Raw genomic sequence first — 20,769 nt, 5'->3', positions numbered from 1 at the left:
TAACCAAAGGTTCCGTCAACGTATATATTCATTTTTGTAGTTTTTTTTAAATATTATAATGTACCTAGCAGCAATTCAGAGCCACAAAGAAACGTAGATGTTGATGAAAATATACGATCGGATTTCATCGTAGCCACCCGCCCAGGTTTGTTAGAAGTTGCCCGTGTTCGAGGCATATCAACTTACCAAACAACAAAAATCCCAAACGGGAGAAATATACCCGTGCTGCTCTGGGGGAAAAGTACAATGTAATGAACGAGGCCGGTTGGTTAAAAAGTTCGTACAACGCATCGCAAGGAACAGTACAAGGTATAACAATCGACATGCGCGAGCGGTAGAAAGTTATCAGATTATTTCTCTGGAACTACAATTTGGTCGATTTTCTGAACTATATATTCGTTCGGGTTTCCAATCAGACTTTGGGTCTCCATCACAGGCACCTAGGTTTCGGAACATAACATTTACGATGAAGATGATCCCTTCCCTGTCTTTGGACAATACGTAACGCTGTTTGAAGCACGTGTGGATAATTTGACGATATACAGTAAAGTGCTAAAATCTCAAGTGGATCTTCAAATCAATTGCAACCAGTCGAATGGTGGTTGGCCCAATGGAAATACAAGCTAAAAGCAAAAATTGCAACGTACGAGGCTACTTTGATAAAATAGGATAGGTTAAAACAAACGATCAAAAACAAAGTTTGTATAGAGAAAAATAAGAATCTACGAGTTTTGCTATTCTAAATAAAAAAAAACAGTTCACATTTATTTTTTTAATTGTCTATCTAATATTGAGTAGAATACAAATCACTTCACAAATTGTTGTTCGCCATTTTTCCTTGCTCTTTTTTCGATGGCGTCCTATTCTGGCCGCTGTTGGTCCAAGATTCACTTGCAATTCTTTCATTCGTTCCGTTACTATGGTGCACAAACGTTCTAATAGGCTTTTCCGAGAGCAGTACTCTGATTCCTGGTCCATCTTTGTTTTACATTTTCGCGATGCAATTACTATCAACCTCACATTCCAATTCATGTAAGTGTTTATTTGTTTTTGATTTTTGATTTCGACACAATGTTTCCTATCATCAAACCCAATACCCAGTAACGCACACTATTTCGGGATTAGGTTGATGTACCCCGGTTCTCAGGGCGCAATGCAAAGCAGCATCCACCATTTGCTAACTAATGAAACCGATCAGTTTACATTTTACGTCTGTTAATAACCATGTTTCTGCCATTCCTACCATAACTCAATCTGCTTGTGTTGATATTGTGTTTGTAACATTTGTTTCTGTCCGCTGAGTGCAATACCATTCCTATGTACAAAGATCTTCGCATGTTGTGATCATTCGGTAATCTTTCACTCCCTCCCAAATCACACATTCTCAGGCCAACGAAAAGGGTCCGTTTTTCCTCTGCGATCGCTGGTTCTAGCATTCGGATCAGCTAGTCACTGATCTTCACTACTAGCGGGAGCGGCTAGACTGTAATCCTAGTTAAACAACTTAATGACTAATGTTTATACATGTACAGTTGTATCACATTTGAATAACAATTTCTCTAATAAATTATTCGATTTGGTATGACCGCCGCGTGCGGACGCATCCGGTCTTTTTCGAGCGGTCCTTCAAGAGAAGATCACTCCTTTGCCCTCGCCCTCCTGCAGGTTCACTAGTCCTTTCTAGGCCTTAAACCGGTTCTCGCAATCTCGCTGATAGCGGAGCCGAGCCGATTCGCGCTCTTCCGCATCCAGATACCACAGCGTGATGGCGTACCGGGTACGGTGGGCCGGTTGAACCTCGTGCGGGTTACGCCGATCCGACCAGAAGAACAGGATACGATCGAAGACGGGCTCGATGTCGGCGACACGATCATTGCATCCTTCCGGGAAGATCCTTTAAAGAACGATCATTGTTATAAAGAACGTATGGCATACTCATTGACTCTGGCACTAACCTTAAAAGGCCACCGCTTTTCCGGACGTCCCAGTCGAGGTTCAGGTAGTAGATGGCCGTAATGCAGCGTCCGTCGCGGTTGGGATTGTCGACGTGCTTCACGTAATGCGACCCGGAACCGGGATAGCACGCTACCATGGCCTGGAGGTAAAACGAAAGATGCTGATCATTGTAGTATTCAGAATCCATTAGCGATGCAAACACTGTATCTCACTTCTCTCGACCTTATTTTACACCTTTCTTTCCCCCAAACGAAAACCCGAACCATGCATATCGCTGGCATTTATGAGGCTTTGTTTCGCGCAAACAAACTCTTTATCAATCGGCGGCAACAAATTTGTAGGGCCAACATATACAACCAGCGAAAAGAAGCGGACATTAGCAACAAACAAGGGACCAATCTAAGGCACGTTGCCTTCGATGGAAAGTGACTTCGAACGATTTTTTTCAAATTGTCCACAACTCTAACTGAGTGGTTCCTTTCGTTCTAGTCAGGTATACATTTCTTGACACTGGAAACAATATTTAACTCAATCGGTTAAAAAAGCTTTTCAAACCACAAGATCACCTGAGGACCAGACTAATGGCCTGAGAATATATATTTTTAGATCCGGATAGGTAGCGAGTGCAGGACCCGCCTCTCCCTGGAAACAGGACTTTGTGCATCCGTCCTGGGGTAGTGTAAAATTAAACGTTTACACACACACACACACACTTAAGTTGGGATATCGGTCGAATTTTTGACCGATGGTGGCGTACGTGACATTCTCCTCGGGCGTCCATTGGAACGAGCGCACCCATTTGCCACACTCCCCATGGGGCGGGGAAGGGGGTTGGGTAGCGTTTACACACCCGTTGCGCAAATATTGTTACCGTGTGCGCAGCGCTTCCCACAAGGCGACATCATTGTGCTCGTCGGTGTGGTGATGTGTGTGTGTTGTTCTCCGGTGTGCCGGAAACCTTCGGTGCCTGCGTTGGACCTCGAAGGAGTGAGTTTGGAAGCATGTGGTATTATCATCAGTGGCAGTGGAAGGTTAGATGGATCGCTATCTACCGGTGGAAAAAGCCCACGGGTGGGGAGAAGAAGATCGTACTTGAATGGAGAGCACTAAATCTCAAACAGAACATAGACAATCAGTTTCAAAAGACTTTGGCTGATAATGTCCCGCGTGGCTTATCGCGATAAAATGGGATTAATTTTGCAAATCCTATCGCCTGACGTTACAAATCGTAGTTCATCGGCTAGGTGGTAAAGGAGGACATAAGGAAAGTTTTAAGTAATAAAATTAAAGAAGTCGATTGTAACATTTGCTCGTAGTTTACCGTCTGACGACAACGAAAACTATACAATCTTACATTCCACACACTGTACCATCAACAAAAAAATAGTTAATTTTTATTCGTTATAATCGATTCCCCGAATCAATGAATCACATCCGTTTGATTGTGTCCACATTTCAATCATTTTACTGTTACAATAATCTCGATAACATATCGCAAACCACTTGGGAAGGAATCGTTCGATGGTTAAAGGTGGTGTCCATCCGACGGATTTGTGAATGAATGACGCATTATAGCCGCCGCACGGGGAACAATATTAGTGTGTTCAATAATTTAGAGTTGATGTTATCTAAATTAGACGGTAGAAGCACTTAAAAGTCCCTTTGAAGTGTATAATAAATATTTTTTCGTAATTAGCGTGCAATCATCGTGTTTTGGGTTGGTCTTTAAAACCTTAAAGTTTGATGAACTGGTTTGTTGTTAAAAAAAAAATACGAACCTCCGTCTTACTTATGCCAAATCCAAACCATATTTTACCAAACCTTATACTACATCTTGCCAAAAATGCAGTACTCCGTACCAGAGCAAAAATTTTAAACGTTCTATTCTAATTGAGGTCGCATAATTTTGTGCCAAACAATGTAAAACAATTTCGCTAATCCTGAAAACTGTTTTCATGGGCTTTCGATTACAGTGCGACATCGCGGCATTTCCGGAGTTGAAATTTTTGGAAAGTTAATATACGCAATTTAGGAACTGACCGGCCTTGAACCTCCATCTACACCACTCAGTGACGATTACGAGTGGAGTACACTCTGGTAGCGTACATTCCCTCTCTTCCTACACCACTTTCTCTTCCGATAACCCACCATCTTCCACTTCCTCAAGGCCCAAGTCAGCGCCCCATTAATCTATAATCCCCGATCTTAATCCTTCATCACGTAGACTGATGGATGGCGTCTTGGTGGAGAGGTAAACTTCGGGAGCTTATCGGATGCACGTTGCCATACTTTCCCTTCCGCCTCCCCCCAATTTTTTCCCCGTCAATCACCCGCTAGTATCATCTTCGTATCGCTAGATGAACACAAAATGACAAAACCACGAAACGCCAGGGACCGCGTGTGGACCAGATGTGTCCGCGAAAACCATCCGCTAGACCAAAACAAAAACCACCATCAAAACCATCAACCGCGCAGATCGCGTGTGTCATCAATCACGTTTCGTCGATTGTCGATGATGGGGCGAATGGGGAGGGGGACAAAATCCCCTTTCCAAACAAACTGAGCTGATGATGACTTCAGGGGTCTACATTCCGACAATGATACAACTGCAGTTTTTTCGCACAGAATGCAGGATAGTGTCACCACGAAGGCGATGCATTAATGTTTGCACCTTAAACAAACCGCCGCTCACGAGGAGGACGGTGGCTAATCTGTACCGTCCACCTACCGGTTGGTCCTTGGTTCGTCCTCTGTTTACCAAACTCAAACAGGATGACACCAGCGTATGTCAATCGCCGGTGACGACCAACCGGGTAATTATCAAATGGTATGAATGGGTATAAAATGTGTCGCGCACAAAGCTTCATCAATGTCATCAAGTAGAACTCGAGGGGTGACGGTTATTCTTGGGAAACGTGCATCGATAAGACTCATCCCCCTACTTCTGGCTACCTAGGTAGAAAGGGTGTCTGTTACCCTTCCGTCCCCCGCCCTGCTTGGATCCGTGATTGAGCCTCGCGAAGAGCTGCGCAAAAGTTCGTCGAGCCCTTCCTTGGTGGCCCTGAACACGGTCAGCCTTTGGGCTACGTGACCATCCGGCCATACGCACACTCCCACTGGGAGAGTCTGCGGGTGCGGGTAATAAGACTGCCATCTGCCGGTGTACAATTGGGTATGTTTGCTCTGGAAGATGCAAGAAAATGAGCAAAGCAAGGAACGAATAAAAGCGTCTTTCGCTGAAAGCAAACAAGAACGAAACATCTTGAGATGGTCTGAAAAATGCACGCAGGCGCCCATTCACCACAGACCGCGTGTCTACCGCGAACGAGGGGAAAATTGGGAAATGCACGTAAGCCACCCGAAAAGGGTCGGACGGTGCGCAAAAGGGAGAGCCGACCCATAACCTCGACCAATGGTGCGCTTGGGCAGAAGGAAAGAGCGAGTATATCGTACGGCCCAACGACGGTTACATCGATTACATCCCGTTGCTATCGCGCCCTCTTTCCTTCCGTTCGTTCCGGCGATCTTCGGCGGGAGAGAATTTGTGCGTGCACGTGCGAGCTCACGTACGCATCGGAAGCGAAGTCGCGCGACGCAGCCTGAAGTCACGGGCTGGCGAGGAACGAAACACGCGGGATTGTTGCACCCGATCGGTTCGACCTTGTGGTGTGCGTTCGCCCGCACGTGCTTGCCTCCTCCAACACGGGATAGAGCACATAAGAAGCGGCTTTCTTGGGTTAAGAAACAAAAGAAGCGAAAACAATCCTACCTTCGTCCGCTCCTTGATATTGTACCGGCCAAGTTTGCCATTGTTTTTCATCCTCTTGCAGTTGGTAATGACAGCATCAACCTAAGAAGAACCGGAAGAGAAATGAAGATTAAAACTATGCCAGCAAAGCGACGTATTCCCACAGAGACAGAGAAGTTCCGATAGTTGTCTATATCTTTTTTTGGATAATTTGATATCTTTTTAAGAATATATTTACTCATGGATAACTTTCAATGTTGTTTGACAATTGATTCGTTCATTATGCATATTATGTTTTTCAAAAACAAGAAAGAGCGTGTCTTTATGCTTCTCGTTAAGCTTTTTTTTTGTCGCACTTACCCGATTGATGAGATGGCCAATGCTGCTGCAGCCGGGTTCCTTTCCCCCGATCCAGGTGATTTTATCACCCCGAATATGGCGCAAATTTTTACCACCACGGTTGGATACCAGCTGACCGTCCTATTGAAATGCCAAGTGAAAAGACAAATTAAGTAATGTACTATAACACAGTGCTATAACACAGAAACCACTTAAATCAACTTCATTCCACTATTTGCCGGAAACTCTGGCATTTTGAAAAATCCTTCTAGACAAAAAATATGATACGCCGCTGCCACACAGACCGCGTTCCGCAGCGCGTTGTCAAATTTGACAACGCAGAAACTACTCGATTTGCTTGATCCTAGCGCGTTTTGCGTAGCCGCGAAGCCTCTCGCTCTTTCCCAAAGATGTCCCGTTCTACCGAAAGCTCTGATTTGTCTTTTCAAAACAATTCAAATAATCAACGTTAACTATAACGGACAACTAAACGAGTGTTCTAATACTCTCGTTTCAATGATAGGGAAACTGTATTAGGTCGTTATAAATTTACACTTATGTATGCGACGCTATATTTTCCATTCTATGAAGACATTCTATAACGTTTTCTGATTGTGGAATTTATTATATTGGTAAGACGTGAGCGAAAGGAAGGGATGGAGACGTTGTAATCAAACAGGTGACTAGAGCTATTGAAGGAAGACATGGCGCAGACAAAATGGATCATTCTGGGAGAAATGTGTACGGATTGTGGGAATACAGAGAGATGACCTTTCCTGAAGGATATAGGAAGGGACATAGGGAGGAATATGGGACAGGAGTTCCGGAGCGTCAGTGGAGTGCAGGAGAAGTTGGGCGAAGAAAGTAGCTTGAGTGTACCGGTGGCGAGTCTGACTCGTGGATAGCCCCAACAATAGACATCGCGACTCGTGAGCCAGAAGGGAGCAGGCATTGTAGCCGAGAAGACACCTTACGGCCAGACGCGTGAAGCGTCTTTGCACCCCCTCTAACCGTCCCAAGGCAATGACACCAGTTGGGGTCCATACCACGAAAGCATACGCAACAACAGCAACAGTAAAGCGCCAGCAAGCAGCGTGGGTCCCGTACCTCCGACACTAGGGGATAAATAAGCCGCAGAGTACGGATGGCCTTGAATACCACATCATCAATCTGCACGCAGAAGGACAAGGTGATGTCCAGCCACACCCCAAGGTCCTTGATAGCCGATACCCGCGACAAAGCTGCGCTACCAATACAGTAGTCGTGGTGGGTCACCCTAGCGGATCGTCTGAAGGATATAACAGAACAATTAAATGTGCAAAGCGATTGAGGGATTCTTGAAGGAGTAAGAAGATGGAAGGAGAGGATACGGGAAGGAATAATTTTACATGGTTAGCATACAGCAAGTGCCCGTTATTAGGCACCACACCAAACACCCTCGCTGATCTCCAGCAGGTTGCAAGTGAGGATGTCACGGGGGGTATGAGCAAGGCCCGTAGAGCCAGGGGCCGCCGACTGAGCCTGGCCAACGAAAACGCTTGGAAAGTGCGAGGCGAAAAGTTTACAGAAGCCTTGAGGAGAGAAAGCGGTCTCTGCGGTGAGAGACATGGAATGGGAAATGCGGGAGGAACCGCGCCGGATGCCGGATGTTAAAGTACCACCAAACCAGAAAACGCATCGAGAGAGTTAAATTGTTCTAGAAGTATTCCTTCCATCCTTTTCACCATTGCCAACACGGGAAAGTAAAATCAAAATAAGAAACATTTATTATTCACATGAAGTTTTGGAATAATAAACTACTAAAAATATCGCGAATAACGAATACCATCTTAACACGAACAATAAATAATAACATGGTATCGTTTATTGAAAAATTAACTTCGTATCAAAAATTGTAACGTCCCTTTTTTTGAAATTGAAGACATTTCTGGCGTTCAAAAAAGTGCTCGATCTAAATTTTTTGACAACGCGCTGCGTTGTCATTCCCGTACAAAACGAAAAACCCACCATTTCTGGGTTGAATACTTGACGCGGTTTAAAAAGCTCTGGAGCGGTAGAGCTTGAGATGCTGCGGCAACCGCGGTGTGTGTGGCGTGCCCGATACAGATTGACATCGTTTGTAGCAGTAGAGATAAGGACACTCCGACAAAGATGTGGCGCTACTTGCGGTCGATTAAAATATGAAAATTTTAACCATTTCACATACACCGTCGTCATCGTAAACCACCAGAATGTTTTCTTTGAGGTGAACTGTGTAGTGGCATAGAATCGATGATAAGATAAGGTGTGCGGGATATGAGTTGTTATCTCTATAGTAAGGCGAGAATAAATAAGCCCGCGAAGAAATGTTGCGAAAAAAGATAAAGGGGTGCAAAAATAAATTCCTTTCCTTGGTGAAAGAAGCAGAAGAAAAAATCGATGGCAAGACATCAAAAGAAACGGGGACAAGTTACATCCATTTTGCAGGACGGGGGAATTCCAATTACACACGACAAAAAAAAAAGGGAAGCTCGTGTAACGGACTGATAAGAATGAATGGATGTTAATTTAAATGGATGGAATGAGCTGACCGGAGAAGATCAATCCCAACACATATTCAACGCGACGGACATTGCCGTAGATATGAGTCACGGTAGTTTGTCGAGAAAGTTCGACATTAAGCAAACCGTTGTAAGATTGTTGTTTATGATTGAAATTATAAATATTGTGACAGAGACAACTAATTAGAGTAAACTTTAAATGTAAATATATAAGAGTCGTGAGTGGATTGTCTGGCATTAACGAAGACGATGTTTGGAGCCTTACTTCTTTTAGAATTCTCTGATCGATCATACTTAATTCTTACCCGAAAAACTCCCGAAGAGTACATGCCAGTCACTTCCTCCAGCACCTGCTGGCCTAGTTCCTGGCCTAGAAAATTGTCCAACACGCAAACCCCGTACTCGTTCATGTCTCGTATTAAGCTGCGACAGGCTTCGTCCAAACTTTCACTGTCCAAATCGGCCCCGGTGCCGTCGGTGGATGCTGGAGTGGTCACACCGGCACCGGTCAAATCTACACTCATCCGCGTGGACCCAGACGACAACCCTTTCATACTGTCCATCTTTGCACCCAGCAGGGCGTTCACTGCACTGGCACTGTCCCCCGGGGGTACCATCTTCGACAGGAGTGGCCTATCGACGGCAGCCATCTCTTCGCCCGCCTGCCGCAGCAAAGCGGCCAGATGCTGCTGGGTTTTTGACGGTCGCTGTTCATGCTGTGGCGATTGTTGTTGTTGCTGCTGCTGCTGCTGCTGCTGCTGTTGTTGTTGCTGAGGTTGCTGTAGCAACATTACGCTACCGGACTGCATTGTTTCTGAGGCAAACGAACTGCTTGGATCGTACACTACTTGCTGCACGTTGGTGCTATCGAAACCGTCCACTAACAGAGCACTGTTCACGAAAGTGTTATTATTATTATTGTTCAGCACGGTGGTATCGTCGATGGGGAAACCCTGATTGTTATTATCCACACGAGCGACTGCAAATTGCGCCTCTTGCTGCTGTCGTTCGGTACCGTCGAACACGTTCAGATTGTTGATGTTGTTGAGGAAATTGTTTTCGTTTAGTATGTGATCGACATCGATCTGGTCGAGATCGGCGAGCTCCTCGGCGGAAGCGAGTGCATCGATCGGGAATAACTTTGCGACTGCCAGCTCGTTGAGAAACTCGTCGCCACTGTCGCTGCCGTCCTCGGACGGTATCACTAACGACGGCTGCTGCGTTGCTGTTGTTGTTGTTTCTTCTGCCGTCGTAAAGGGATTGGCGCGTGGTTGTGGTAGTGACGCTTCCGAGCCGATGTTTACATTCGGAACGAACGCACCGTTGGTGGTGGTGATGACGGGGGTGCCGCCGGAGGGAGGTAGCATTTCAGCACGTACACAAAAGTTGCCTCCGTTCGGAAGGGCTACCACTGGAAGGACTTGCGTATTAACGCTACTACCCAGCTGTCTCTGATCCTGGGCTTGACTCACTTCACCGTTGGGATAAATTGCACCACTGTAGGCCAGTTGCTGCTGATGCACTTCTCCGGCAGCAACGGACTGCGTTGGTGGCAGCTGGTGTATCGAACGGCACTCGATCTTGTGCACCTTCCAATCGATCCGCTGATGGTCGACCGAACAGTAGTATGCAATCTGACAGCGACTGCAACGGCGTAGGCCCTCCGTAACCCCGCAAATTCGACACTGGTGCTGAAAGTGGCGATGCTGCTGCACAACCATTATTGGCGTCGTTTGCTGACTCGATTGCATGTAGTTGCCAAACCGAGGGCCACCGTCGCCCATGACCGCTGCGCCGACGGATGTATTCTGCTGTCCTCCTTCCAACCCGCCCTGGCAACTACTGTCCATAGCCACGGAACGATACACACGCGCGCCCGCACCAGACACCAGAGCAGCCAGCTACTTAGACCACGCACTGCAATCAATCCAATCCAAAGAATTCGAAATGATTTCCGTGCTGTTGACGGGCAAATTTCCACCGTTTCTTCTACTTACCACACGGTTAGCGAGGCCAAAAGCGGCTTCTAAAATGGATTGTTTTCGCAATGTTTGTTTCAGTAGCCGAGCAATCCAAGAAGGCCTCGTTTGACATTTCTCATCACATCTCTTCCTCCGCAGCTTCGCTTCTTGACCGCCCAGACCAAAAAAGGAGGAGCCGGAACGCACTTGCTGACCAGCGGTTGTTGCCCAATCTGTCTGAGTTTTCGCTGCTCCTGTTGCACCGACCGATACGTTACCTCCTGCCGCTGTCCTAACAACACAACACACCGATTTGCCGTACGATATGGGATATTCCTCCGCGCTTGACCGACAACGACCTTGCGAAATACCGTGCCTATTGCTTGCTCATTCCACTTTTTGACCGTGCATATTTAGCGCCTCCCTATCCGCCCTCCGCCGTGCACATTACAAACAGACACTTTTAGCCGAGGGTGTTTTTAGTACTGCGTTCCTACTTTTTGTGTCATTCCCCGGATGAAGAGGAGGAGGAGGATAAGGAGGAAAACAACCGCTTATCAGGGGATTTTCATCTTCCGAACACGGCCGATATTGCGGCTATGATAGGCACTTTTTCTTCACACTCGATCAAGCACTGTGTTTTTTCACTTCGTTACAAGATGAGCTGCTCTTGAGCTTATTATTTTTCTCCAATATCATCGCAGCACTGTTGCGAGGATTCCGTTCCTTCGGAACGACTTGTCAAATAGTGATGTGCGCTCTGAGTGAGAATGAGTGAGTGATTCGAATCTTAATATTGAATGAACGATTTAAATCCTAACAGATAGTTTTTGTGACTCCCTTTGATTTGAATCCTTAACTGGGATTCGAATCCCAAGTTGTGATTCGAATCCCAGTTTGGGATCACTACATGGGCAACTAGCGACTCTTTTACCAACTCGTTCATTCTTTTGGGTTTCGAATCCCATATAGTGATTCCCAAACTGGGTATTCGAATCACAACTTGGGATTCGAAGGTTAATAAATCATTTTACACGTTTTAAATCACAAAAGAGTGACTTAAAGATTCGAATCATCGTTATGATTATTCACTCTGATTCAAATCTCTAAAAAGAGTTGTTATTCTCATCACTATTGTCAAAGTTTGACATTTCGAAATACACCCTTTTACGCCTAGCAGCGTTACGGTAACGCGATTACGTTAGCGTTTCCATCAACTTCGACCACCGTTTTTTAAAGCAGTTTTATTTGTTAAACCGCTTTTCGGTTCCATCAACTTCGACCACCGTTTTTTAAAGCAGTTTTACGGTTTGTTAAACCGCTTTTCGGTTCATGCGACTTTATCGAATTAATTTTCGACCAGAATGGGCTTATCGGAGCCTGTCGGAGCAAAAGTTTTTAATTCTAAAGTCATCAAAGGACAATTCAACACCTTTTCTTCAGCAATACGAATGAAAGAAAACACACACAAATGTGGTACGTTTGAAGATCCTTCTTAGAGCTATTATTTACTTAATTTTTCGTACACTTTTGAAGAATCCTTAAGCACGGCACAACGTGCGTTCTAATTAGCTGAAAGGTGCACACCTTTTCAGTTTGTAACGTTTCTCTCTTCCCTCCGATTCGAACATTTACTAGGTTTCATATGGTAGCAAATTTTACACACTTTTTCCTTCCCGATCCAATGCCTGTCTGCTGGAGGACTGAGTTTCAATAAATAATACTTATTACAGGTGTTTCTTTAACTTTACACTTTCTTTCCTTAACCCTCGCTTTCCTTGTTTTTAGCTACTTCCTATACACGATAAGCCACCGTTAAGCTTATTGTAGTGCAGTCGATAAATTCTCCGACAACCGGTTGAGTATGCGAGCAGGAGATTATTGCTATTGACTCCAGTGGAGCCACAAGTGGGCGACGACGTCGAGGGGCTAGCCGACGAGCCGCCGGAAGGATCGTTGGCAACGGACAGATGTGCCCTCGAACCGGGCTGCTGTGGGGAGTGAGTTGTGATGTTCATCTTTGGATTGGACATGGAAGCCGTGGTGGTGCCATTGTTGAGCGCATTCGCTGCTCCCCCTGGGCTAACTCCACTCCGGCTGGTCGACGTTACGCTGGCGGACAGCGACGAACTGGGGGCCTGGTCACGCGGTACCGTTGCTTGGGCAGTGGGCATCGAGGATGACGCAGATGTCAGAAGCATTCGCTTCGCATCCCAAATGCGTATCGTGCCGTCTGCGCACGAAGACACGAAATGACGACTGTCGGTGCTCCAAGTGACACAAGTGACGGCCGCCGTGTGATCCTTCAGTTCTGTTAGTTGTGAACCGGCCGCCAGGTCAAAGATACGTACACGGTTTTCATCCCCTTAAAATAATGAAAGTACATTCGTTAACAACCGTGATTTGGGGTTAGTTACTCAAGAAGGTTCTATGTACAAACGGACTCACCTCCTGCGGCCAAATACTTTCCATCGGGGCTGAAACAAATCCTATGCACCGGCTGGCGGCAATCGGTGAAAATGCGAAACAGCTTACCACTGGTCACGCACCACAGACGTACAGAGAGATCGGTCGAACCGGTTGCCAGATAGTTGCCGTTCGGGTGAAACGCAACCGTGTCCACATCCTGCGTATGGCCCACGTACATCTGCAGCGGAAACCGGCGATCGGTGGACCAAAGTCGTGCGGTCGTATCACGCGACCCGGTTGCTAGGTAAAGCCCGGTCGAGCTTTCCGTAACACACCAGATGGGATGATTGTGGCCCCGGTAGATCGCCCGGCAGGTATAGTCACGTCCCGTCCACGCCCGCATTGTGCAGTCTCGCGAAACGCTCATTAGCAATGGGTTTTGCTCGGAGAAGAGTAGATCCGTTACGGCCTGGCTGTGGCCACGAAGGGCCACACCACCGGTTGGGGTACTAAAAGGAAGAACGAGATGGAATACAATTGCGGAAAAAATCAGCATTTGCCAGTGGCTAGAAATTGAACTTACAAAGTATTATCCACACAGCGTCCTTCGAGAAATTGCTTCCACCGTTCTCGTTTCGTCTGGCGCCGCTTGTACGAAGGAAGCAACTTATTTATCCGTTCCCTATCAGCCGGTGTCTTCAGATCAAACATGCTGTCGAATCCATCATCCAGTAGCGAAGTACCGTCCCTGTAACCGCTCCCACTCGCCCTTCGACTCTCATCACCCTCCTCATCGTCCGAATCCTCCGATTCACTAAATCTACTATCACAGGATGTCACATTCCAGCTGCATTGCCGATCCCGAACGCATGCGTACGGTTTGCGGCCAAGCTGGGTGCTTCGGCTCGTCGACCACAACATGATGGTGGAATCCTCGAAACCGCTCGCCACGTGACAGCATCCGGGATCGATCGCTACGCTCGTCAGCAGATGGCCGACGTTGTCCAAGCTGTACACACACAACGGTCGCTGGTAGAGGGAGAGTTTTGTGGCGCTTTCCTTCAACCGCCGCAACCGTTCCTCGCTGCTGATCCGCGGGAACATACCATCCAACCCACTGTCTTCCATCGTGTGCTGCGGTAGTGTCTCTGGTTTCACTTCCATCATGCACTCCTCATCTTCGTCCCCCGGTCTCTCATCGAAGTAGCTGGAACCGAGACGGGGAAGCCCATTTTCGGCCTCACCCATTTTGTACCGTACGTAATGCGTGGTAAAACCGTTCTGTAAAAGGTACCGCTCATTTTCCTGCTCTGAATGCTCGGTAAAGTCGTACTCATGCTCATTACGCTCCGCCGACACCAATGTGTCGCCTCCGCTATCATCCACCTCCATGGGAGTACTGCTACAGCTTCCGTTCAGCTGTCCATTGGTGGACGCTACCGGGACGACTGCGAGCGGGCCTCGGCCATTTGCATTGGGCCGCGCTCCACTGCTGTCTGCCGTTGCGTCAGGACTGAGGTCTACAAAATTCTTATCATCCGCGGTGTCAAAGTAAAACCATGTGCGCAGTGTTTGCAGGATGAGTGAATGGCCGTGCTTGGCCAAATATTGACGCATGGCAGCGATTGAGACCAGCTTCAGCCGGAGCTGAGATCGGCAGGAGCGAAACTGCACCACCAGTGGCTCACACTCACAGTCCTGGATGCGGGTGATTTGGGAAAGCTTCTGTATCAACTGCTTGTACGATTCCGTGCGACGGGACACATCTGTGGATGGTCTTCCCGGTACGAAGACGATCGCCGAGTTTTGTACGATGGCATGTGCAGCCGGTGACACTGATCCAAGATCACCCCCAGGTAGTTGGGAACCATCGATGGTTCCATTGATTTTTTGTTGATTCAACAGCAGCAACGGCGATGAACTGGGCTGTGCCGTTGTCGGCGGCTCCACTTTGCCCACTAGTGGAGCGTGTTTACGCAAAAAATCGATTGCCGGACGCCAATCGCGTCCTTTCAGCATCTCGATGTACAGATGACATAGCAACGGTGGAATGATTTCGCTCAATTCCGAACGTATGGCTTCCGGTTGATTTCGCGCAAACTTCACAAACCTAAAACAATAATAACAAGTCATCAGCACACTGGAAACCAGGGTAGAACCGGGGGAAAATCGACGTGTTTACTTACTTGGCAAAATGTTGATCCACCTGGGCCATATTTGTGTTTAGGCAGATGTTGGAGAAGAGAAAACTGTTCACTTTCGATGTTTCGTTCTTGATGGCAGTATTCATCACGATTTGCTCAGTTGATTGTGTTAGGATGAGATCCGACTTTCGATAACGATCGGTAACCTGGGAACGAGAAACAAAGGAGGGACATGCAGATTCTGTGGCAATGTTCCTTTGGAATGTAAACTAGCTGAAGACTTCTACTTAATAACAGATTTGAAACTCGTGTTTGTCACTGTAAGCCGGCTGCAGAAACATGAAATATGAGTCCATCCGGCGTTGGTCCTTGCGTTGGTTCGTTGTTAGGTTAGTTTATACATCCTTTTTCATGGTAAGGGAATATGGTAACAATGACCCCGTCGGAGCGCATCGACCATCTCTACACGAGGAGTACCCGGGGTGCTTTTGCCAACGACCGGTTTGTGTGGCGGGAGAAGAGGCAGGAACAAAACGCGATACCCCTCGCGGAATCCGGCACTATACTCACAGTGTAGTTGCGCGCTTTCAGATAGCTCCCTACGAGGCTTCGTATCAGATCATTCTTCGATCTGCGGGATCTGCTAGTGCTGCCGCTGTTACTACTGCTGCTGCCACTACCTCCGCCGCTGCCGCTGGTGCTGTTGGTAGTTATTGTTGATCTTTTCGCATCAGCCATCTTTCTGAAGCACTGTATTCCCCCATTCGTCACGAACCGCACACCACAAATCCAAAACGCGGCTAGACCAAAGTTGCTCTCAAGGATGGGTCAAGTAGGGCGACTTGACATATAAACACAGCACCATCTTGGAACTAGTGACACCACAACAATCATTTGTAGAAAAAGTTTTAATACAATTTTTCGTGATTGAAATAGTTGAAACATGCAGAACATATATTATTCATGATTAATACCTCTAGAAACGTGACATATTAGTGGACAAACATAAATTAGTGTGAGGAAGGTTCCTATTCCAATAAATTTAGTAATCGAAGATTCGAACGGCTGTAGCTGTCAAAAATGGTGTCAAAATGAAGATGAATCGAGCATTCCTTCGCTCCATTAACTTTGGCCCGTAGTAACGACCAGTGCTGCCAGCTGTAGCAAAAAGTAAATGAAAACTATTTCATGTGATATTCCTTTTAATAAATTATTCGTGCTTAATTATTATATACAGACTGTCTACAAAATTTATTTTCATATTATGGGGCTGGAAATTCTTATTCAGAAAGAAAAATTACTTTCAAACAAACCAGTTACAAGGTGGTTCACAAACAAACTTTGTCCGACTTCTGCTTGTTACGAATTGCCGTAAAAGCAAAACGTCAGAAACATTCTTCACAAGAAAACCGTGTCTCGTGCAGTTCGTTCGCCGCGTACCGGTTATCCAATCGTTGTTTATTTCTATTCGATCGGTGCTATTCATTCATCATGCGATTAACGAATACTCTTCTGCGGCAGCACATAGGATTCTTTTTCAAGAAGCACTGGCTGCAGCAGGGCAAACGGGTGCCCAATAGCACCGGGGCGGAAGAAGAGCTCGCTGCGCGTGGTATCAGGGTGGTGGACCCAGAGGAGGTGCTAAAGGAACAGCGACCACGCGAACATTTCCACATTCCCGGCATGGTACCGCCACCGGTAGCCTTCGATGAAACGCATCCTTTGTGGCAGCAGGAACAAGCGTATGTGTTCCGTGATTCGAACGTTTTGCTCGAAGGAGTTCGGCAGGCACAGTGTTTGCTAAACACGGTCGTGTTTGATGATCTTCCTCTAAAGATCGAGGAAAAGCTGGACCAAACAAAGCTTCCTAATCAGTTGGACCGATCGATGCAACAATCTGTCCTTTCGGCACTGGTTTTCGATACGGAGCAAGTAAAAACGACCATCATTAAGGTACCGGAACGACCTGCTTTCAAGCTACCCCGCGCGTACGGAATCTCTGAGGGGCGCCGGAAGTAAGTAAAGAGTAAATAGCCAGTGCAATGTGCATATGCACGTATAGTTTCATGTGATTTTTGTCTTTTTCAGCTTACTGATTTTATCGAAACTAGTAACTCACTGCGAGCGTTTTGCTGGTCCATCAGTTAATGCAAACAGGAAAGTGGTCTATAACGCTCAATTTCTTGTACCAATAACTAAAGACGGCGAAAGAACTTTGCTTAATTTAAAAGCCGATTCCATGATCATATCGAACGCTCCAATACACCCTCTGGATACGGCCGTTTATCGCCCAATGGACCAGGACCTACCAGCATTGTTCCCCTTAAAGGAGACCGTATCAATTCCACAGCATAATATTTATGATTGGAGGAACGAATATCGTAAGCGAAATTTTTTTTGCAATTTGTCTTTTAGGGTGAAGAAATCAGAAAAAATATTTAACTTATTTTACAGCCATCAACCGTAACTACCCGCTTTCTCATCCTCATACCGTTCTGATTCACTGTTCGTCGGGTGATGTGAAAAATGCCACCGAATTGCCCGTTACGCGCGACCAGATCGAAGGGCGAACGATGGTTAAGGCATTTTCGGTAGCGGCGGCTCGCGCAAGACAGCTGTACGGAGACGATGTGAAGACGTTGCCCCAGCCCATCACGGTCCAGGCAGTGCAGACGGACAGTAAATCGTTCCACTTCAGTGTGTATCAACTTAATACGCTGGATTTAAGCTCAAGCACCGAACGGAACATGTGGTTCCGTAAAGCACCATTGGACCTGTACAGCGAGTGTGGATATGTGGTTGGTAAACCGACGCTAGAGAACTACAACAAGGATGTTTTGAGACATTTTACCGTTTTCTATTCGAGCTAAGGTAGTAGACGTTATTGTGCATAGTTGAAAATAAATAAAAGTAAAGTCACTAAATCAATCGTAAGCTGTTTGTAATGCCGTCTATAATTTTACACATTATAGAAAAGAATAAAAACAAGAAAGAAAGAAAAAACCTTACACGCCGCTAACAAAAAAAATGGAAAAGAAGAAAAACATTTTCACGCACGTGCTGCGTTCGACCACGAGCACCTCGGTTACAAAGTTCAATTGAAATACCGTAAAAAAATCGATATAGTCAACACACCGCGCCTCGTGACTAGCGCACTAGGTTACAATGAACATCGTATTTTCCCGCGTTTCCCTCCATGAAATACGCCGCTGCGGTTTAGGGTATCGTAATTCTTCGCTTCCATTCTAAGACTGACGTTGTCGTCGCGGTCACGTTGCGCTATGCCTGGGATGTGCATCGGAAGCGATAGCAATCCGAATCCAACGCGTGTTCTTGTCGCAGGGCGTGGACTTGGTGTGATCGATTTAACACTCTCGGTTGGAATTGCACCAGAAGCAAACATAGCCGATCCAAAAGTGGTGCAGTGCTAGGCCCAAAAATGAGCAAATCTCCGGGCAGTGTAGTTTCGTCCGATGAAACTCATAGTGCTAGTGAAGAATCGCTAGTAATTTCGGCTGCAAATTCACAAACATCCCTTAAGTAATAACTGGAAAACAGGAAGAAAACTTTCGTATTTGATACAATCGTTAACAAGACTCCTGTCCTCCTCCTCGTACACAGATCGATCGGAGTAGTAAAACCGCCAGCAAGGAAGGTTTCCAGGGATGACCCATCTACAACATCTGCCGCGGCTAAGGAAAGGCCTCCGTGGCGGCCGGCAAGTATTGCCGTGGTCCCTACGCCACCGAAGCCGGACATAAAGGCACGTTTGCTTGAGGCCTCAAAGTGAGTAGTGTACCATATTTGAGATGTTCTCGCCCGGTGCTATTTACGGCATGGAATCCGAAAATAGATTTTTTCGATCTTGTTTTCTCTCACTTCTCACCCTCTCACTTTGGAAATCATTGCATCTTTTCAGACGAATGCGTCGAGTTAATGCAGTGGTGCAGACGGACCCAGTGCATACGAAATTGATGAAGGAAGCATCCACAGACGAGCAAACCGATTTGATTACGATGGTGGACGAGGAGATTCTTACCGATGGAAATCTGGTGGTTCGTGAAGTTGGTAACTGTACGTAGAAATCTTCATCCATCGTGTTTAAATGATTATTGAACAATCTTTTTCTTTACTAACTTGTTTTATTCTCTGGTATATTTCAGTAATACTGACCCATTCGGTGGCGCAAATGACAGAGGGTGTGTCAACTTGCGACAGCGGCACCCAAACCGCCATCCCTCGAAGTGGCATTTCGTTTCGTAAATTTCTAGAACCCTTACCCGATGCACAGGATCAACCGTCGACCACTTCCGGACAACCGAAACTGTTCGTTGAGGAACCGCTGCAGGATTTGGGTTGGGCCGATATCGAGGAACAATTGAATCCAAAACTGAAAATACCAAACGCCGACGATTCGGAAGGGTCCCACGCCCAGGAACCCGATGAGCCCCCTTCTTCTCAAAGTGGAAGTGATAGCATGAAGGAACCAAATACACCTGATCTTATCAGCGCCACCGTCGAGGGAGATCCATCACCGCATCGAACATCCAACTTCCTTGAAACGCCAACGTTTGCCGCCTGGCAAAACCTGGACTTTTCCGACGAGGACTCCGAGAGTTACGTGCCGAGGGAGCTTCCACGCCGCTCGGTCGGGGAAGGCGATCGTCCGTGGGCAGAGTTTAAGGATCTCGTGATTGGGTCTCGGGTGGCCAACATGCGCCTATCGCCCGTTCCACCCAGGAGACCAAGGCGCCCAAACCAGAAGACTGTCACGTGGAGCGATAGGCAGCATCGGGCCGTTTCCAAGCTGCTCAACGAAGCGTCCGCCCTGGTGGATATGTTCGATCATGTTTCGTTGCTGCTCGGGCCGGACATTAAGCTTCACAAGCTACCACCCCAGCAGGAGTTTAGCCTACCGCCGCCAAAGTGGGAACCACTGTTGACCAAATCGTGCGATTTGCTTGAGGAAAAACTTGCCCAAGTGCAGCACCTAACGCTGGACGATCTGGAGAGAAGCTACCCTTTGGACGCGGCGAAACCGGTACCCTCCTGCGCCCCGGCTCGCCTGTGTGATGTAGGACCGGAAAACATTTAAACACTGTTTGGTAAGAGTTTATTTTATTAATTTAGAGTGTTCAAAGTGGCAACGATCAGCACTGCGATCATCCATGGTGCACTTGCGGTTCCAATGATGACTCCGCCGCTGCTTTGACCATTACAATTATCTGTACTACACTCTTCGCAAACGGACAAGGTGAACACCGAGTTGTACGCTGTATCTCCCTGACCGCTGAGCAGGGCACACTGTCCTCCGATGGCACAACCACGCCAGATGCGTTCCGATTCCTCTCCCGTGGTCGCTGTCAGCCGCTGATATCCACAGACCGGTTGAACTGGATGGCTTGCGCTGAAAGGGGTACAATCAACCTTCGACAAAACGCTAAGATCGTCGCAGTCCAGATCACTGGTGTCGGTGGCGCAGGAGTAACATTGCAAACCATTTGACGGTCCGATCAGCGCTACGGCAACCAGTAACGTACTGGCAAGAGAGTTGAAGCTCTTTCCGTTCGCCATGTTCACTTGTGAGTAGCGCCTGTAGACAACTGTCCGATAGGTTAGGTCGATGCGAGGCAATTATCAGAAACGATTGCCCTGAAAGCCACTCTAAACCT

The 20,769-nt window shown here is 46.9% G+C and overlaps 4 protein-coding genes across 4 annotated transcripts; 2 read left to right on the top strand and 2 right to left on the bottom strand.

Annotated features, from left to right (window-relative positions):
* Positions 1–735: 735 nt before the first annotated feature.
* Positions 736–11,235, bottom strand: LOC131260994 (uncharacterized). The gene is made up of 6 exons (XM_058262868.1): positions 10,581–11,235; positions 8,889–10,500; positions 6,065–6,184; positions 5,726–5,806; positions 1,956–2,095; positions 736–1,894 (listed from the first exon to the last, which is right to left on the bottom strand). The coding sequence occupies exons 2-6, from the start codon at positions 10,431–10,433 to the stop codon at positions 1,681–1,683; spliced, it is 2,100 nt and encodes a 699-aa protein (XP_058118851.1). The 5' UTR covers positions 10,434–10,500; positions 10,581–11,235; the 3' UTR covers positions 736–1,680.
* Positions 11,236–12,016: 781 nt separating this feature from the next.
* On the bottom strand, positions 12,017–15,888 carry LOC131259991 (uncharacterized). The gene is made up of 5 exons (XM_058261658.1): positions 15,668–15,888; positions 15,140–15,303; positions 13,537–15,063; positions 12,993–13,462; positions 12,017–12,909 (listed from the first exon to the last, which is right to left on the bottom strand). The coding sequence occupies exons 1-5, from the start codon at positions 15,833–15,835 to the stop codon at positions 12,329–12,331; spliced, it is 2,910 nt and encodes a 969-aa protein (XP_058117641.1). The 5' UTR covers positions 15,836–15,888; the 3' UTR covers positions 12,017–12,328.
* A 604-nt stretch (positions 15,889–16,492) lies between these two features.
* Positions 16,493–18,019, top strand: LOC131272750 (large ribosomal subunit protein mL37). The gene is made up of 3 exons (XM_058274601.1): positions 16,493–17,112; positions 17,186–17,478; positions 17,552–18,019. Exons 1-3 carry the CDS (start codon positions 16,589–16,591, stop codon positions 17,965–17,967), a joined length of 1,233 nt encoding a protein of 410 aa, XP_058130584.1. The 5' UTR covers positions 16,493–16,588; the 3' UTR covers positions 17,968–18,019.
* Positions 18,020–18,536: 517 nt separating this feature from the next.
* LOC131261562 (uncharacterized) lies at positions 18,537–20,192 on the top strand. The gene is made up of 4 exons (XM_058263629.1): positions 18,537–18,637; positions 18,719–18,883; positions 19,017–19,171; positions 19,261–20,192. The coding sequence occupies exons 1-4, from the start codon at positions 18,537–18,539 to the stop codon at positions 20,190–20,192; spliced, it is 1,353 nt and encodes a 450-aa protein (XP_058119612.1).
* Positions 20,193–20,769: the final 577 nt, after the last annotated feature.

This window comes from Anopheles coustani, chromosome 3 (genome assembly GCF_943734705.1).
Source record: "Anopheles coustani chromosome 3, idAnoCousDA_361_x.2, whole genome shotgun sequence".
Classification (NCBI taxonomy): Eukaryota; Metazoa; Arthropoda; class Insecta; order Diptera; family Culicidae; genus Anopheles; species Anopheles coustani.
This window is presented reverse-complemented; position numbering and strand designations above follow the sequence as displayed.

Coding starts and splice junctions, on each gene's coding strand:
- LOC131260994 (XM_058262868.1), bottom strand. CDS start 10,433: ATGGACAGTAGTTGCCAGGGCGGGTTGGAAGGAGGACAGCAGAATACA. Junction 6,185..8,888: donor ACTCTTCGGGAGTTTTTCGG/GTAAGAATTAAG, acceptor GCATTTCAATAG/GACGGTCAGCTGGTATCCAA. Junction 1,895..1,955: donor AAAAGCGGTGGCCTTTTAAG/GTTAGTGCCAGA, acceptor CGTTCTTTAAAG/GATCTTCCCGGAAGGATGCA.
- LOC131259991 (XM_058261658.1), bottom strand. CDS start 15,835: ATGGCTGATGCGAAAAGATCAACAATAACTACCAACAGCACCAGCGGC. Junction 15,304..15,667: donor TGAAAGCGCGCAACTACACT/GTGAGTATAGTG, acceptor TCTCGTTCCCAG/GTTACCGATCGTTATCGAAA. Junction 12,910..12,992: donor AAAGTATTTGGCCGCAGGAG/GTGAGTCCGTTT, acceptor CATTATTTTAAG/GGGATGAAAACCGTGTACGT.
- LOC131272750 (XM_058274601.1), top strand. CDS start 16,589: ATGCGATTAACGAATACTCTTCTGCGGCAGCACATAGGATTCTTTTTC. Junction 17,113..17,185: donor ATCTCTGAGGGGCGCCGGAA/GTAAGTAAAGAG, acceptor TGTCTTTTTCAG/CTTACTGATTTTATCGAAAC. Junction 17,479..17,551: donor TGATTGGAGGAACGAATATC/GTAAGCGAAATT, acceptor CTTATTTTACAG/CCATCAACCGTAACTACCCG.
- LOC131261562 (XM_058263629.1), top strand. CDS start 18,537: ATGAGCAAATCTCCGGGCAGTGTAGTTTCGTCCGATGAAACTCATAGT. Junction 18,638..18,718: donor AATTCACAAACATCCCTTAA/GTAATAACTGGA, acceptor CCTCGTACACAG/ATCGATCGGAGTAGTAAAAC. Junction 19,172..19,260: donor GGTTCGTGAAGTTGGTAACT/GTACGTAGAAAT, acceptor GGTATATTTCAG/TAATACTGACCCATTCGGTG.